The sequence below is a fragment of the Lepidochelys kempii genome, chromosome 1 (genome assembly GCF_965140265.1).
Source record: "Lepidochelys kempii isolate rLepKem1 chromosome 1, rLepKem1.hap2, whole genome shotgun sequence".
Taxonomy (NCBI): Eukaryota; Metazoa; Chordata; order Testudines; family Cheloniidae; genus Lepidochelys; species Lepidochelys kempii.
In genome coordinates this window covers 147,381,367-147,399,727 of record NC_133256.1, presented here as the reverse complement: position 1 = coordinate 147,399,727, position 18,361 = coordinate 147,381,367, and the positions used below count along the sequence as shown (strand labels likewise).

At 38.5% G+C, this 18,361-nt stretch overlaps 1 protein-coding gene across 12 annotated transcripts in view; it reads left to right on the top strand.

Annotated features, from left to right (window-relative positions):
* DMD (dystrophin) overlaps positions 1 to 18,361 on the top strand; it is a 1,926,267-nt gene that overhangs the window by 1,211,776 nt on the left and 696,130 nt on the right. For all 12 annotated transcript variants that reach the window (XM_073357918.1, XM_073357881.1, XM_073357898.1 and 9 more), the window contains one exon: positions 11,133 to 11,308. In XM_073357918.1, the coding sequence (XP_073214019.1) occupies positions 11,133 to 11,308 (176 nt within the window). The remainder of the gene's footprint in view (positions 1 to 11,132; positions 11,309 to 18,361) is intronic.

Sequence of the window (18,361 nt, the reverse complement as noted above, 5' to 3'; positions counted from 1 at the left end):
GCTGCGATCAGCCGAACCTGCGGATGCTGCAGGTAAACAAACAGTCCCAGCCCGTCAGTGGATTTCCCTGACGGGCTGTGTGCCAAAGGTTGCCAGTCCGTGGTATTGGGAGCCTAACTTGGGGCTGTGGATTCCATTAGGTGGCAGGATGCCTAAATATTACACCTAGTATTGCAGTACCCAGATCCCTTTTGGATGTAACCCCAGCTGTCTGGTTTTATTTTTCCTTCTGCTGTCTGAATTAATAGCAAGAATCTGTTCTGAAACACTAATTTATCCCTGTATATCTTCACACGCCTGGTCAGTTTGCTGCACATGAACCTGTTAAAAGGCATGAGTAAAAAGATGGCATGAGGCGTATGAAAGTGCAACAATTTGTGTGAAATGGGATGGCAAATTGTTCAGCTAATTGGGTAGGTCACCCCTCTTTACCCATACAAGGTCTAATCAGAGGTTCCAAGAGAAATAACTCCAGGTGTTACTCCTTGGGGTGTGGAATGATAAACTAGTGTTTAGCAGGATTATTACAGCATAAACAGGATAGTGTCAGAGAGAAACAACTGATGTGTCAAATACACAATTTGCATGAAATTAAAAAATATCAACTTTTATAAAACTCCCTGCTGCAGGGCATCATTACAATAAATAACTTGTTGTTTTTATTTGTTCCTGGAGACACAATCCCAGTCTTAAAAAGCATAGTAAATTTCAATGAGATCATAAATGTATGTGACTAAGAATACAACCTGCAGTTACATGAACATTAGTTAGGCTAAAACTATGACTATCCTGTTTCAAGGCATATATTGAACACTGTCTGTGAGCAGGGGAAAGTTCCTTCCTCTCCCCCGAATAATGCAGTGTTATATAAGTAAATTGATTATAGAAATTTTGTATTCCTATAATGTGGCTGGCATTGTTTACTCTCAGAATCTACAGTTTTAGGTGAACTGTTGTGAGTTCCTACCTCCAGTATGGCAATTGCTGTTGGTTTTTTTAAGTCATCAAACAAAAGTCTTGACTGCTCTGTTTTACTACAAATGGCATCTTTCCACAAATATAATATTATTTAGCCCTGGTGGTCTGACCAAATCCCAGAATGGATAATTGTACAGAGTCGACAGGAGAGCGTTCAGCAGTCGATTTAGTGGGTCTTCACTAGACACGCTAAATTGACCCCCAGTGGATCGATTGCCACAAGTCGATCTCCCAGTAAGAGGAGACAAGCCCTTACCCTAATACTGTATTCAAATTGTACTGTAGCACTCTTTCATTAACCACTTTCTTATGTTTGCAAGACAACAACAAACATCAAAAACCAGTGTTCTGCATATTAGTTCTGTGTTACACACTGGGTGAAATATTTACCAATACAGAAAGAAGTCTGGTATTTTATCTTATAAAAATAATAACTTGGAAAACATTTCACTCTCATTATGTCTTTTGTTTTAACTTTTTTTGTTTTTTTGTCTCTTTGCTTTGTCTGCATTTATTTATCTAGCGGTGCCCCTCTATTGTGTGTGAGTGTGGGGGAAGTAGTTAGAGAGACAAGGTGGATGATGTAATGTCCTTTATTGGACCAACTTCTTTTGGTGAGAGAGACAAACTTTCGAGCCACACAGAGCTCTTCCTCAGGGAATAGCTAAATGTTATTGCCATATTCCTTACAAGAGATGGGTGAAATTTTTCAGACAAAACTTTTCTCATCCAAAAAAATACAGATTTGGGTTTAGTGCAACATATTGTGAATTTGTGTTGAATTCACCAAATTGTATCAACTGGAGAAAAAAAATTACAAACAATTTAAAACATTTTGTTTTGATATTTTCAATTCAGAATAATTTGTTTTGAATTTATTTCAATTTTATTTTTAAAAAGGTTTAACAAAACTTGAATGGGATGAAATATTTAGCTTTGGGACAAAGAAAACATTTAGTTGGATCCAAATTTTTTTTCCAGTTTGGTAGCCAAACTGAAAAATCAGTTATTGGTACAGCTCTGTTCCCTCTCCATCTCCCTCTTTTGCAATTGCATGGAAGGACTCACTGGTAGGTTAGTTGTGCTGCTGCAGAAGGCATAAGGATGCGTTTGCTCCAGCCCCCAGCATGGGTGTAAAGAATCACAGCAATATGGTTAAGGACATTAGGGAACAATTTCTGTTCACTTTGTATCTAAACAGTTTTTGTTTTTTTAAATGGACTCCTCTCTAGAGAGCGGAACAAATGTTGCACCCAACTTCAAGCATGATCTACTTTTCTCTTAGGTTATGGAATCTGGACAGAGGGATCAGAGTTTGCTCACCTCATCTTAATTTGGAGTGGAAATAACTAATCTTTCCACTAACACAGCACTTGAGGAAAAACATCTCTGGAAGATTTGTCATGTGAGCTATTGGTTTAAGTTGTGGTATAAAATCCAGAAGGTCAGAGGAGTTCTTTCTCGCCATCATTAAAATATATACCCTCTCAGTTGTGCATCTTCTGCACAACACAGCAACTCTTCCGTCCCAAGCAGGGACTATAATTTTGATTCCAGAGCTACCTTTTTCCCTCCACTTTTTATAATACAGGACTGATGCATAATGTGGGTTCCCTTGGCTAATTCCCTAGCTATAGAACTAGCTATGGAAATCATTTAATAGCTGCAGAGTACTAATTTGTGAGGGAACTTGTCATTTAAAAGACTGCTAAATTATGTTATTAGAAGAGCTCAGTGACATTATTTAAAGGCATTCTTAATTAGCATTTTGCTCTACAATAATATTCAGTTTGTGAACAACAAGTGGTTATTACTGTCACTGATTTTCTATCCATTTTAGGAAAATGTGCTGCAAAATTCATTTAGAGTTTCTACTAAAATCACTCCTAAAATGCTTTGGAATTCAAGAAGTAGTATTTCTCTGTACAGGTTCAAGTTTATGTGATTCCAAATGAACAACCCTGGCACATGTATTAAAGACCTTTTTCTTCTTTTTTGAAGCTGTCTGGTTTCTCATGTCCACATGGAGCAGATATATAAACAGCTACAAATGCTATGGGTTTTTATCTGGAAAATAAAATGGTGAAAGTGAGTCATCCTGCCATATATGTGCTCTGTGTTCTCCTCAAAAACAGACCTGTCATTTGTGTGGCTTCTCCCACATAAGGCTCCACTGATCCATAATTCAAAGGTCATATTAAAACTTGATTCTTAAGGTGAAATACAGAGTATATGTGCAAAAACTGGATAGCCATTTTAAGATAGCTAATAATAATGTGCAAAAACTGGATAGCCAATAATATCCAAGTATTATCCAGATCAAGTTGCATAGAAAGGACCATTCCTGTGGTACCAAAACATTATTTGCATTTAGTCAGGTTATCTCACTGGTGTTGGCATGTTGGTAGTTGGCGTATTGGTATTCACAACAACAAATTATTTTCCTGAAAATAATTGCTTGAGGTTGTATGAGCTACAGTTTCACTAACATACAGCCTTATTGCCATTGAAAGAGGGAGAAAAAGAATCTCTGGTGCATTAAAAACAAAAAAGCTTTTCTCAGTCTCAGATCTTGCAGTTTCTGTTGTGATGGTGGGTATCTTAAAATCTTAAAAGTTCCAAGTTTCACTACTGTTAGAGAGAGCCCAAAGTGTTCTGAGTCACATCTGGCCAGGAAAAACTTTGAGTCTACATGATTAAGGTAGCTGGCCAGGATCCACTAGAAAAGAATATTCAGTTTTATAGATTTAACCCTGTTCTATTAAATATTACCCAAATATGAAACTATGGTGTGTGATAACAGAGAAGAAACTGGAATGGTTGTTAGAATTTGAGGACAGTAAATTATTAGGTGCTCTCTGGTTAGACATAGGGGGCTCTTTGGGGGCTGAGAGAGAAAGGGTTAGAGCTGGGAATGTGAGGGCAAAGGAACAGGATTTAACTCACTTTGTAGGAAGTAGGGTGAGGGAGAAAGGATGCCTCATACCTGGGATAAAATTAGGATACCTGCAAGATTTGTTTCAAGATTTAACTGAAGCTGCAAACATTGTGATTCGTGGTAATGGGAAAAAATCAGACTTGCTGTCTGAGTTTGTAGCTAAATTACCACTCTTATCACAGATATCTAAATAGCTCCCTGTTCAGAGGGAACTTACTTTTTTTCCATGAAAACATTTAGCCCATCTCAAGTGGCCAACCTCTTAAAAATATGAAGACTATTTGTGGGCTAGAATGTTGCACACACACTGACACCTAAATCTGTAAGGCTGTCATTGACTGTTGTGTAACCCAGTGGTGAATACGTATTACAGTTTCCTCTCTTTGCTGACCCACAGAGGATGTGAGATTTTACAACTACCAGTTACAGCATGTTGACTCTGTAACTTAAGCTGTAGCTGCTCATGTGTTTAGCTCTCAAGGTTCCCTTGTTCAATATGTGGTGTGTTGGCTAAGAAAACCGCTGTCATAATTGCTTACAGGTGGAGCGGTTTGAAAACATAATTACCTCTTGTTTAGGGAGCTGCTCATTTTAAAGACAAAGGTATTTTTCGCTTTTTTTTCTTTTGACTATCTTCCTGGTAAAGTGAGCTCAGTTTAGATGAGGAAATGCAGCAAGTAAATTAGGGTTTCATACAATGAAACTTCCCTGAGCTAGAGAGCTTGTAATACTTTAAGTATTTTATCATAATGAATTTATTTGGTATTCTCTTTAATAGCAGTATCATCATAGTGACTGTATTGAGTACTGATGGAGAGGAATATTTACTTGCATAGAAGTTTCATTTTAATCTGATGTTAGGAAAATATATCATTAAAATAAACTGCTTCTGTGCACTGATTTCAGATATCTAAATAACAAGATAACTTTATTTGAACATGGAGACCTTAATTCTGTGTGTCTCTCTCTCTCTTTCTTTTTTTTTTTTTTTTTTCATGTACTGTAGTCTCTAGGGTAGTTTCCAGAGGCAGACAACTTGCCTAAATATGTTTTCATCAACAACAGATAAGTCTTTTTCTATGTGGCTGTCCCACTCAATCTTCAGTTGCCAGGTCTCCTTTACTACCGTTTATTGCTCTCTTGCTCATTGCTAGAATTAAACAGGGCTGGTGGAAAGTATGAAACAAGGAGCTGTTGAAACATGGGTTTTAAAATAATTTATATGTGTACATAGGACCAGATTATGATTGCCTTACTCATGTTGAATATGACCTTATTCTGCAAGTAGTCCTAGTGAAATTAATGTGACAACTTGTGCAGTAAGATACTGTTTTGAAGAGAGTAAGCAAAGGTGACGCATGGGGGGACATGGGGAGGGCGCTGTCATGTCCGTCTCCTTCCCCCCCCTCCCGCACTCCCCGATTTGTGGCTTGGCTTGTAGGAAGCAAGCTCATACTGACTGAGCATGCTCAGTGACATTGCTGAAGCTGGCTGCCCTCACTCTTCCCCCCCCGTGGCGCCCCCAATTATCAGCAGGCACAGATTGTCTCTGAGAGTAGAATCTGATTTATACTGAACATTTTCATACGCATTCATCTGGCTGACCGGAAATTTCCAGCACTGGAGGGATAAGGAGATATCTCAACCTTGCATTATTTTTGATGAAAATTACTTGAACTAGACATTTTTATTATTTTTGTCTAAGAATGCAACCTCTGAGCCACCTTACAGTGAATAACAATGTTTGAAAACAAATGTACTTTGGAATAATTAAGTAACAGGATAGATGAAGATGTATATGGTTTTTCTGCTGTTCAAGTTCTTAAATGTGTCCACTGCTAGGATTGCCAGGCGTCCAGTTTTTGACCAGAATGCCCAGTCAAAAAGGGACCTTGGTGGCTCTGGTTGGCACTGCCGACCGGGCCGTTAAAAGTCTGGTTGCGCAGTGGGAGCCCAGAGCTAAGGCAGGCTCCCTGGCTCCACATGGCTCTGGGAAGCGGCTGGCAGGTCCTTGCAGCCCCGGGTGCATGGGCGACCAAGGAGGCTGTGCAGACTGCCCCTGCCCCTAGTGCGATTTGAAATTTGACAACCCTATCCGCTGCCATAGTGCCTGAACTTCACTATTAACACTTGAGAGTTCAGCAGAAAACAAAATTCTGATCCCGAATTCAAATGCAAGTATGAGTAAGAAAGGAATTGCTTTTTAATAATTTTATCTTAAAATATATTAATATTATATTGATGATCTGACCCTTCTTTCTAGCATTTGGATCTTATATATATTTTAGTACAAACGTTTTGCAATTTGTATTTAAAATGAAACAGTTTTGGAAATGAGTGTTCGTAGTAGCAAGGTGGTGATAGGAAGGTTGGTTGTCCAGAGTGTAAAATGAAATGTGGAAGTAGGCAGTGCAGTGGACATAGGGGTTGGGGTGTTGGGCCTATCTGTCAACACTTTTATTGGGCAAGACACAGTTAGTACCAATTTCCTTCTTGGGCTGCAGGGTGAGAGATTTCTGTACAAAACAAATCATGCTTAGGAGAGAATGTAAGAGGTACAGGAGCAGTTATAGCCTCTTCTGTTATTTCTCAGTATCTTCCAACTCCTTTTGCCCTTCAGCTTTCTTCTTTCTCCTTGTTTTTCTTTTCCCTTCATTCCCCTTTTTAGTCATTTTTCCTTCTATCAGTTTGGTTCCCCATTCTTTTTATCCTCCCCATCCCCTTGCTCTCCTATCATCTTCTTTCTCCTTTTGTTTCTTCAGTTATACTTTTCCCTATTCCTCTCCCATTCTTTCTCCCCCTTCTTTCATCTTTAGGACTGTTAATGCCTTTGCTTCTTTTAAAACATTCTTACTATAGTTACTACTGGTCCACTGGTGGTTCTGCTTTACGGGCTCTTCCATAGGCTATTCCATAGGCAGCACTTTTTTGACAGGAGGCAACTACTTTCTGAAGTGTCAATTCAGCAAAGCAGACTAATGAACTAGCATCAGCAAAGAAAAAACTGCAGTGAGGATATTTTAAAAGCAGAGTCTTTTGAAGGTAGAAGTGAATGGGAAAGAAGACAAGGCATTTGCAAGAATCACTACCTCCCCACTTCACCATAAATAAAATTAAGGACATTGCTTGCAAAAACAGGATGGCAGCACTGTTTCCCATACAACTTAAGTCTTCAAAGGGACCCTTGTTTGACATCTCATCAAACTTTACCCTTTGCGATACAGTATTTGATGATGCTGATCATCCTCAAGCCAAGTTCTCAGAAATGAATGATGAGATAAAATAATTGCATCTATCTTCATAGTCTTAAACACTGTGCATTTATTTTTGCTTCATATTCTGATAAGTTTTTTCTCTCTGCCATTCCATTTTCATTCTCAGTAACTGATTATAATTTATGTTTAAGACGGTCTTTACAATAGAAAAATGTGTGATAAATATGTTCTTACTTATTTCTTTGGCAGAAGACCCATAAATCAGCAATGAAAATAAGATTTCAGAGGCTTTATATTAAGAAAGCCTTCACCTATTTAGCACCTATGAAGTGCTTGAGTGGCTGGTAGGGAGCTGACACCCAGCTACCACAAGAAGACTACCTCTTGCTGGAGGCAGGGGGTAAGAAGGTGACTTGCAGTCCTGGGTACCCCGAGAACTGTCACTGTGTCCAAATAACATTCTTGGAGAATAAAGTCCTTTGTTTCCCCACAGATGTTACCACATGGATAGTGGCTATGAAAGCTTCCTGAGCTCCTGTCTATGCTTAAGATGCTACAGTGACACAGATGTGCCGCTGTAGCATTCAGTGTGGACACTACCTATGCCCATTGCTGTAGTTAATCCATCTCGCTAAGAGGCTGTCAAGGTTCCTCCCCAACTCTGAACTCTAGGGTACAGATGTGGGGACCTGCATGAAAAACCTCCTAAGCTTATCTTTACCAGCTTAGGTCAAAACTTCCCCAAGGTACAAAATATTCCACCCGTTGTCCTTGAACTGGCCGCTACCACCACCAAACTAATACTGGTTACTGGGGAAGAGCTGTTTGGAAACATCTTCCCCCCAAAATACTTCCCAAAACCTTGCACCCCACTTCCTGGACAAGGTTTGGTAAAAAGCCTCACCAATTTGCCTAGGTGACTACAGACCCAGACCCTTGGATCTTAAGAACAATGAACAATCCTCCCAACACTTGCACCCCCCCTTTCCTGGGAAATGTTGGATAAAAAGCCTCACCAATTTGCATAGGTGACCACAGACCCAAACCCTTGGATCTGAGAACAATGAAAAAGCATTCAGTTTTCTTACAAGAAGACTTTTAATAAAAATAGAAGTAAATAGAAATAAAGAAATCCCCCCTGTAAAATCAGGATGGTAGATATCTTACAGGGTAATTAGATTCAAAAACATAGAGAACCCCTCTAGGCAAAACCTTAAGTTACAAAAAAGATACACAGACAGAAATAGTTATTCTATTCAGCACAATTCTTTTCTCAGCCATTTAAAGAAATCATAATCTAACACATACCTAGCTAGATTACTTACTAAAAGTTCTAAGACTCCATTCCTGTTCTGTCCCTGGCAGAAACCAGCATACAGACAGACACAGACCCTTTGTTTCTCTCCCTCCTCCCAGCTTTTGAAAGTATCTTGTCTCCTCATTGGTCATTTTGGTCAGGTGCCAGCGAGGTTACCTTTAGCTTCTTAACCCTTTACAGGTGAGAGGAGCTTTCCCCTGGCCAGGAGGGATTTCAAAGGGGTTTACCCTTCCCTTTATATTTATGACAGAGGCATTGACCTAGTGCTGTCTACACAGGGACTTAGGTCAGCTTAGCAGTACTGCTCAGGGATGTGAATTTTTCACACCTCTGACTGTCATAGTTAATTTAACTGACCTAATTTTCTAGAGTAGACCAGACTTCAGGCTGTCACACTGTTGTGCCTCATTCCTGTTCTGGAGGCTCCACCTCCAGGAGACACCCACACAGGCTTCATTTGGTTCCAGGAGAAAGAAAACTCTTAACTCCTCTAAAGATTGCACACACACACCCTCCTCATAGGTGCTTATCCTCCTAGTGGACTTGAGGAGGAGGGCTCTGTATCTGATCGGTTGGACAGAAAGGAGCAGTATATGCCTTATGCTCAGTGGCTCCCATACGGTTAAGTAGGGAGGGCTTATAAGCCCTCCCCCCGGCCTGGGGCACCATTCTGTGCCGGGAAAAAAGTCCCCCCTTCCCTTCTTTGGGATTAGAATGGGGTTGAGTTTTAGGGCCTTGCTGTAGGTATCATGCTAGTTGCCCTTTAGGGACTGTGAAGGAATCTTTCCCACATTGCCTGATTCGTTGGGACAGGATGGGTTTTTTTCACCTTTCTTTCAGCAGCCCAGGGGGACCTGGTGAGTAGGTTAGGTTGTAAAATTCACATTGTCCCAACTTGGTTGGTGCCCAATTCAGGTACTCAATCAACAGGAGATCTGTTTCCCTAATAAACTGGAATTGATAGCAGAATTAGGGGAAGGCATCTCCTAAAGAGGGTGGGGTATGGCAGTGAGCTTCCTAATATCTGGAACAGTGAGGAGACAACCCCCTTTCCCCCGCCTTCAAGGGAGACGTTCCTAATGTTGGAAGCAGGAGTGCTGCAACAAAGACCGGAGAGAGCAGTTCAGGAGCGGGAAAACAAGAGTATATATAGCATTGGTCCAAAAAAGGATTTGCTAATTTGTCAGTTTTCTGCTACAAGAGAATATAAATATTCAGAATTTTAAATTGAAATACAGTAGAACACCTTTTCACAAACTAATTTGGGATTAAGGATTTCAAACTCTAAAAAAGTTTGTTAAATCCAACACCTCAACATTATTTTAGGTATTGTGTTTAAGTTGTAGTATGGTGCAGTGCATTGCATCACTTTTTTCTCTTGTCCTTCAAATCACAGCAAAGCAATTTCCAGTGCGCTGAAGGCATTGGAATGTGAAGAGATGTTGACTTGTTCTTCATCAACATCACTGTCGTTATGTGGGTTGTTTTTTTTTCTTTTCTTTTTTTCCCCCTCCTGCCAGGAACAATGGTTCATATAACCAATATCATAAAATCAGGGTTCTACTGTACACTGTTTTGTACCTGGACTCTATTATTTTGTAGAGGTTGGGAGCCCCATAAAAAAACAAAAAACAAAGGTAGAGTTCAAAACAAGTTCCTTCTTTCAGTTTGAGTTTATTTTAGCAGTAAAAAGTTTAACATCTCCATTTCACAGTTACATGCTTATAAATTCTGAGAGTTATAGAAGAAAAGGTCAGTCTTGTTCCATGAATAAATAAAGATACAAAATTAATTTGATCTTTTTACCGATAAAAAATTACATTCCCTAACTATATACATGGCTCTAATGGTCCCTTTTCATATCTGGTTTAATGGCTGTGTAGTGTGGAAGTTTGTTACATTTCAAGATTGTTACTGCTAATGATGAATTAAGATAACAAATGGAAAACTGGAATTCCAGTAATGAAAGAGATATAGGAAATTAATCGGAGTGCCTTTAGTGAAGAGTAGAAAACTGCCCATCAGCAATGTTTGGTTGTATTTTCAGTAGTTCTGCAGTTCACAGTATGTAGACAGAAGTGAGATAAGTAAGGATTTTATCAGAAGTTTATTTTTTCTCAGAAGTGTAGGGTAGTTGATTATCAAGCCTCTCACAACTAGGAGTGGATCTATTCCAGAGAGGGATTTGGAAAAGTACTTCAGATGTATAAATTAGCAGTCTCCTTGTTTCTGTCAATGTACCTTTTCACTACTTTTATTGACAGTTAATGGAAAACCAAAATACTTTGTTTGCTTTCACATTTTACAACATTTTGTACACTATTATATATGGTACATCTCTGTGGGGACACTATTGAATTTATTCAAGAGGATTTCCCACTAATGGATCTGTAGAACATTATAACATTCTCTAGCAGGCTAGAATATCTCCTCCCCCCACCAAAAAAAAAAAAAAAGAGACAGAAGCTGAGCTGAAAAGGTGCTTGTTACAAAAACATAAAAGCTGCCTTTCTGTCTTATCGCCTTTTGAATGTATTGCATTTGGGATTCAGAGTAGAGAAAAACTTTCCCACAGAGCTCTTGCTACCAGACCTGTAGTTGGTAAAGCATTTTTGATCCATGCTTGAATAAAAGGATATGATTCTTCATTTTTGACATTTAAAAATATATATATATTTTACAGGAGCTCCATGATGGCATCGGACGACAGCAAACTGTTATCAGAACATTAAATATAACTGCTGAAGAAATTATTGAGCAGTCATCAACAGCAGATGCTAATGTTCTTAGGGAAAAGCTGGGTAGCCTGAATTTTCGGTGGGAGGAAGTCTGCAGGCAGCTGGCAGAGAGAAGAAAGAGGTAGGTTAAGAACATGGATGTTCTGAAATCATTTCTGGTTATTTCAGATTTTCTTTTGACAATAACATTGCAAGGAACCCATTGGACTGTTCCTTAAATATTAATATTTAACTATCCATGATTAAACACAACATCCTCGTTTACTTGTCCAATTCTTTGTTTCTACCCGGTCTCTTACACCCCTCTCCCGCCCCACATAAATAAATGTCCTCATACTTCCCACTGCTAATGTTTTAAAAAACACCATAAATATGATATTGTTTTTAGAAAAGCTGAACAACAGAATGATGTTTTTCATAGGTAATTTACACCTGAGCTCACATTTTAACAAACATTTTAAAGTAACTTTTTACCTGATAATGTATCATTAAAATTGTATATTAAAAAAGGTTTCTGTAACTGTGGCACTAATGGCATTTTAGGAAATCATTTTAACAATATTATTTACTTTTCACCATGTATGATATGTGTTTACTTTGGGCATTTCGCTCCGCTTCGATAAAGAGAATGGATTAGTCAGTTTAACTGTCATTTATAGGCTGTGTACAGTCAGTTTTTCATTCTCCTGCACTAACATGATGCTGCAGTATTTGAGTTCCAAATATTACAGGGAGAGTGTTTTTCCTTTTACAAGAAAGGATTTACTTTGAATTAAAAAAAATTACAAACATTTCTATTGATATTGGGTTTTATAAAAGCTTGTTCTTTTTTTCTAAACTTAAATGTAGGACCGAAATTGACCTACCAGAGCTTCTTTCAAATACAGTAGTTTTGTTGCCAACCTTCATTCATATGCTTTTTCAGAAATGAGTATCTCATGAATAAGGTATAATAGTGAATACAGTATTTAGGAGGAAGACCAATAGTGTGCAACAGTTTGTTCACCTCTTTAAATGTCTCGTTGTTACCCTAAGGACTACCCTTTTTCAGTTTAGAATTGTGGAGAGGGAGGAACTGTAAAGATGTTCACATCCAAAAGGGAGTGAGGTGGGAATCCTGAAAGGTTATTGTTGACTTTAATTATCATTAAACTCTCCCTTGGAATGTATTAAAAGATGAGAATGCCAAGAGTAGACTGCTGCAGTTGGATGGCTTTAAATGGTTCTTTCTGTTGTGTTTCCAGGTGTTGATGCTAATGTTTCTTGTTACACCAGGGAGAGCTTGGCCTTTATTTATCACACTAAAAACTATTCTTTTGCACCACTGAAACCCAGCTGTATTTCCAAACCCTTGCCTCTTATGTAAGTGCTAACACGAAGGAAACAATAATGTCATGTTACTAGCTCTGTATGCTGCTGCTGCAGCACGTAAAAGGAGGTTTGGGGATTTAGCGTTGACCAAGAATGTGAATTCTGTCCCAGTTCTGGTCAGCGGTAGTACAGCACTTGCATCTCCATCTTTTTTATTTCATAGCTACAAATGTGTGTATCTGAATGCCACTTTGGCTTCAGGCTCTCTCTGTGGTGCACTGCATTATTGAATTTCCTTGCACATTCTCTCTAGTAAAGAAGAATAAGACCAACAATCTGCTAATTGAGAATAACACAGTCCTATTCCCTAAATGAGCTACATTGCATTAACCAGAAAAAGCAGCAGTACACTTGTTCTAGCTTTGATGTGTTTTGTTTTGTTTTTTTCTAGCTAACCAGTTGGGTATTTTAAGTACAAATAATCCTAGTGAACTAAACAGGAAAAAAGGCATTGGCATATAGTGAGAAAAGATAGTACTGTCTCAAACTGGTAGGAATTCTTGTCCGTTACGGTAATGTCATTAATGACTGTCACAGTTGAAGGGCTAGCTGGATTTTTGTCCCTTTTTTGGTCTCTCTGAGTTTATCCAGCTCACGTCTTGGGCTCCCTGCCCTTACCTGTCCCTGTGTAGGATCCTACTCTAAAACCGGGACCTGGGTCAATCTACCCTGTGTATACCTGCCACTTACCATTCTGTGAGTCTGACTGGGTTTTTGGCACCTGCATTTCCTCCCTTCAGAGACAAATGACCAGTGATAAATTGACCAACAGCCTTCTTAAAGCAAAATATCTCTGTTCAGGGGTTAGAACAAAGCATTAGATGAAAAAAAAAAAGATTAAAAAAAATGGATCACAGATCTATCTTACCTAAAGTACTATATCCCAGGATCCTTCCGGCACCCCTGCCGGTTCCTGTGTTTTGGATATGACTACTCTGTGGATACGAGGTGTAATTCCCAGTTTAAGTAGACATACATGCTGTAGCTTCGCTCAAGCTACTGCACTCAAAATAGCAATCTGGCTGCAGCAGCATAAATGGTGGCTTAGACTACCAATGTGAGTATGTATTTAGGATCTCAGATGGGTTGTATTTGGGCAGCTAGCCATTCTGCTACTTCTAGCAGGATGGCTTGAGCATAGCTAGTGTGTATGTGTATCTACCCGAGCTGGGCATTACCTCCCAGCTGCAGTGTAGACATACCCTTTGAGTGTGTCTCAATCTGCACCCTCAAGACAGTCTTTTCAAACCTTGTAAGTGTTCTTTATTCTACAGGAGTTTTCCCCATGTGCTGTTGGGTTTTGGTCCTTCGTGGTCAAATCTGTTCTTTATGCTGGCTTGAGGAACAAGAGAGTCATTAGAGCTAATTGTTCAGGCATTGTCCCTTAACCATCTAAAGTGGAAGCTGTTAGCAGACCATCTTGAGCCACCTCCTCCTTCCTGCCTGATCCATCCCAGACAGTCCTCTTTTGAGAAGCACTTAACCCAAAATATGCATACATTGCAATGGCAGGCCAATGCACAATGTTAACAAATATGTAAGAGCATTCACATATTTGTCATGATGACATAATAATGTGTGTGTTCTGCAATTTCACTTCAGTTCTCAGAATATAGAGTATCCTTTAATTAAAAAAAAAAACCCTTGTTTAATTGCTTAGACATAGTATAAACTAAGGCTTGGTCTACACCTAAAAGTTAGGTCAACATAGCTATAGTGCTCAGGGGTGTGAAAAATTCACATTCCTGAGCATTGTAGTTAAGCTGACCACACCCCCAGTATAGACACAACTAGGTGTATGGAAGAATTCTTCTATCAGCCTAGCTACTGCTGCCTGGGGAGATGTGACAGATATGGCAATTTCCTTTAATAACATGTGAGAGGGTAACAACACCCCCTGCAGGAACTAAGTGGAGGTGATTAATAAAATTCACTCAGGTTGTAACACCTCCAGAGAGGTATCACCTGCTGGGGGGGTCTGCATATACTGGGTCCAGCTGGATTCTGTAAAGAACCAAGAGAAACAAAGAAAGGACTTTGGTATAAATAGCCTGAGTTTAAATTGACTCAGAGCCTTCGTTCTAGTCCAGCAAATGGATAGGACCTTCTGCCCAAGGGGAAGGACCCAATCCTTAGGGAAGGGTTGGAAGGACTGACACCAACCAGCGCTTTTGTGCAGAAGAGAGAAGGGAGTAATCTGTGGTAAGCTTATTAGCATGCATATAATTTTTTTATTGTCTTTAATATGTTGTTTCTATAAAGTTTCTACCTTAAGAATAAATGTGCTTTCTTAGAAAGAGCTGTGTGGTAACTTAAAACAGTGAATAATTACCCTGTTCACAGCTTTCAAAGAGAAAGCAAAGCCGAGAGATTGGCTGCTTAGACAGTTGGACTTTTCCGTGGAATTCACAGCGTAGGCAGGAAACTTGCTGGCTGGAAATACCCTGGTCAAGAGGGGGAGAGATGAAGGTATCTGCCTAAGATGGGAGGCAACGGGGGAGCTGGAAGCCTTTGAGTTGGTACCATTGCCAGGCCATGAGGAGGGAATATGGCTGCAGTTGCCCTGAACTGTGACAACCTACAATATGAGAAAAACCCTTTCTGTCACTATAGGAGGCATCTGCATTATAGCACCACAGCAGGATAGCTACAGCGCAGTAGCTGTGCCACTGTAGTGCCCATAGTGTAGACATGGCCTAAGAATGTCTGTGTGTATTAAAACATTGCAAAGTTTATTATTCAGTGTTGTAAAAATTTCATTTTCAAAAGACAGAAAGACCCAAAACCCCAACAACAACAAAAAATTGCACCCAAACTCAATATGTTTTTCTGTTGCTTTTTTGGAATGTCTGTCTCTCTACGAAGTATGAACGTAATTGAAAGTTTATTTAGTATTTAAATTTTTGTCTTCAAATGAAAGCTTCTTAACAGTCAAAAGGGTGATGAAAACATTGAGATTTTTGTTAAGCATATATTAACCTCTCTATGGTTGGATTGAAAAAGCGATAAACTCTGCCTAGCAGATTGCGGATTCAGTTACATTCTTATTGGTTAAAAACTGCAAAACTTTTTGTTTTGAAGAGCGTGTATGCCTTTTTAATGTTTGTGGCATACCTATACTTATCCAATGAATCAGAGAGTACGTGTGTAATATTTAATTTCAGAATCAGTCTTATAGTTGGATGATCGGAAAAGGAGGATTGATGACCCAGCATCATCAAGTATACTTGATGGAAAATAGAATTTCTAGCTGTTTCAAAAGTAATCAGTTTATATTTTTAATTGCTAGATTTTGACTTTAAAAAAACCCTGCCACTGACAACAAAAAAATTGTTCTATTGAGCTGAAGAACATTTCTTATTATTTTAATTCCAAACGATTTGCACTTGGAACAAGCTTAAACCTGCTTGGTATCTATTTTGAGCTCAAGTTAGTTTGAAATATCTATGCAAAGAATTGCACAGCAACTAACTCTATTTAGCAGGGTGCTTTTGAATATATAAAGTGTTTGGTTTCCTGGGGTATACAAACAAAAGCTTTTATGCTCTAACTCTAAAATTATATATGGTTATTATAAATTAACTGTTCTATTTTTCATATTTTTATACTCAACTTTCATTATAGTATCGCTTTAGCTACAATACGTTAGCTACCTTTCATTAGTCTTTCACCTGAGCTCTCAATATATTGAAACCTGTTATTAACTTCTCTTTAAAAATCAAAAGTTGGCTCATAGACGACGCAGTTGCAGTACAGCTAACTTACTGTGGTTTTTTAGTATTTCTTTTACCTCCCAGAAAAAAATGATGTATACATATTTAATTTTATTTTCTTTGTTTATGACTGTTGGGCAAATATGCAGTGATAAGCATGCACAGATTTCTTAGAGTAATTAATTAGAAAAGAAATCTCACTGATTTAAATTTGAAATGCATATGCATATAGTACTGTAGCTAAACTTGCCATTATTTACTGGTCATGATTGGCTTCTCCAGGGTATATGTGATATTTTGTAGTTTAATTATTTTGTTTAAAGGTTCTTACTCAAATTAGAGAGAGATTATATTTGCATATTGTTTAGAAAAAGAGAGGGGAGAGGGAATTCCTTGATCTTTCAGTAAATATTTTCCCTAAACTTTCATATTACTGTTATGATGGTTCATCAAATGCTCAAGAAAATTTCACCAAAAAAATAACAAGTATCAAGGAATCTAATGCCCCCTTTCTCTACTCCCAGAAATCCCTGTAGCAGCAAATGCTAGATACATAATAAACAGTTGGTTTAGAAAATAGAGCCAACACTAGAATAGCATTGGGAATGCAAAGATAGTGATGAGTCACCAGCACAAGTCCAGAGCTGCTATTCTCTTCTGGCTACAGATTTCCACAAAAATATTCATGAACACTCTATGTGTAGGTAGAACCTTTAAGTACTTGATGCTGTTCACAATGAATTTCCATCTCACCATGAAACTGGTACCAAGTTAGTGAATGATGCAGAAAGTTGGAGATGTAATATGTTTTTATTTTTAACAAAGCATTTGATACTGTTTCTCAAAACAGTAACTGAAAAATAAATACACATATAATTGGAAAAGAATATTAATGTGTATAAAAAAAAACCTGACAAAAAGACAATGATATCAGGACAATGACAGCCAGCAGTGTGTGGAAGGTACATAGAATGGTACCACTAGAGATTGGATTTCATCCAGTTTTAATTTCTTTATTCATAAAGGATAAGGGAGCACATTCATAGAAGAGGGAGCACATGAATTATATTTGCCTATGATTTTAAAGTGGGTAAATGTTTCAAATCTACATGCAGTCAGTGAAATAATACCAAGGGCCCTATGTGATTTAAAAACATGAAGAGAAAGAAACAAAATGAGATTTAATTTGGACAATTCCAGGTAATATAGCTGAGATAAACCCAGAAATGGGTAAAGTCGTAGAAGACCAAAGGGTGAGAGTTTATGACAAGAAGCAAGGCTTTTCAATATTATATGGCTACAGAAAGGGTCATAATAATTTTGTACTACAGCTGCAGTGTGGTCATTTTTCAATTACAGGGTAATACTCCCTTCTTATACAAGCGTGGGGTATACATTCATTTCTGGACACGAGTTTACTAGAAACATATTGCCAAATTGAGGGAAGTTAAGAGAAGAGCAATAAAAATGCTGAGGTCTCAAGGAATTTTCTTTTATGAGGAAAAATGTATATACCTTGGTTAAGTTATGAATGGCAGCAGAGGGCAGTTGGGAAGAAATGTGATGAAGTGTACAAATGTATGAATATGTAGTAAAACCAAGGAAGAAGTAGAGAGATTTGTAGACAAAATAGGGAAAAGTTAGGACAAATTTATGCTGAGTAGCAGGGAAAATGTTCCTAACAGAAATGGATTAGGCTAAGGAAGTCTCCCAGTGGAATTGGTGGTATTACAGACTAGATTGGATAAAGCACTTGAAAATGTATTGTAGTGAACAATCCTTCGTTGGCAGGGAGATGGATGCCAGAAACACTTGGGTGCTGTAATAACCTGGTTGGTGACTCAGTAAGCAACACTTTTCGTTTTGAATTGGCTCTGAACTAGTGTCTCTGAATGGTCCTACATGATGCTATACAGCTGGAAGTATTGTTACAGGTGACATTTAAAATCCATGTCTTCGTTGCTAGGAATCATTAAAAATCCCAAAACAAAACCAAGAGTAGAAGTGTTAGCTCCAATGTCTCGGCTAACTTCCAACTCAGGTAATTGCATTCTACCTACCTAATACTCCCTTTGCAGTTTCAAATGGGT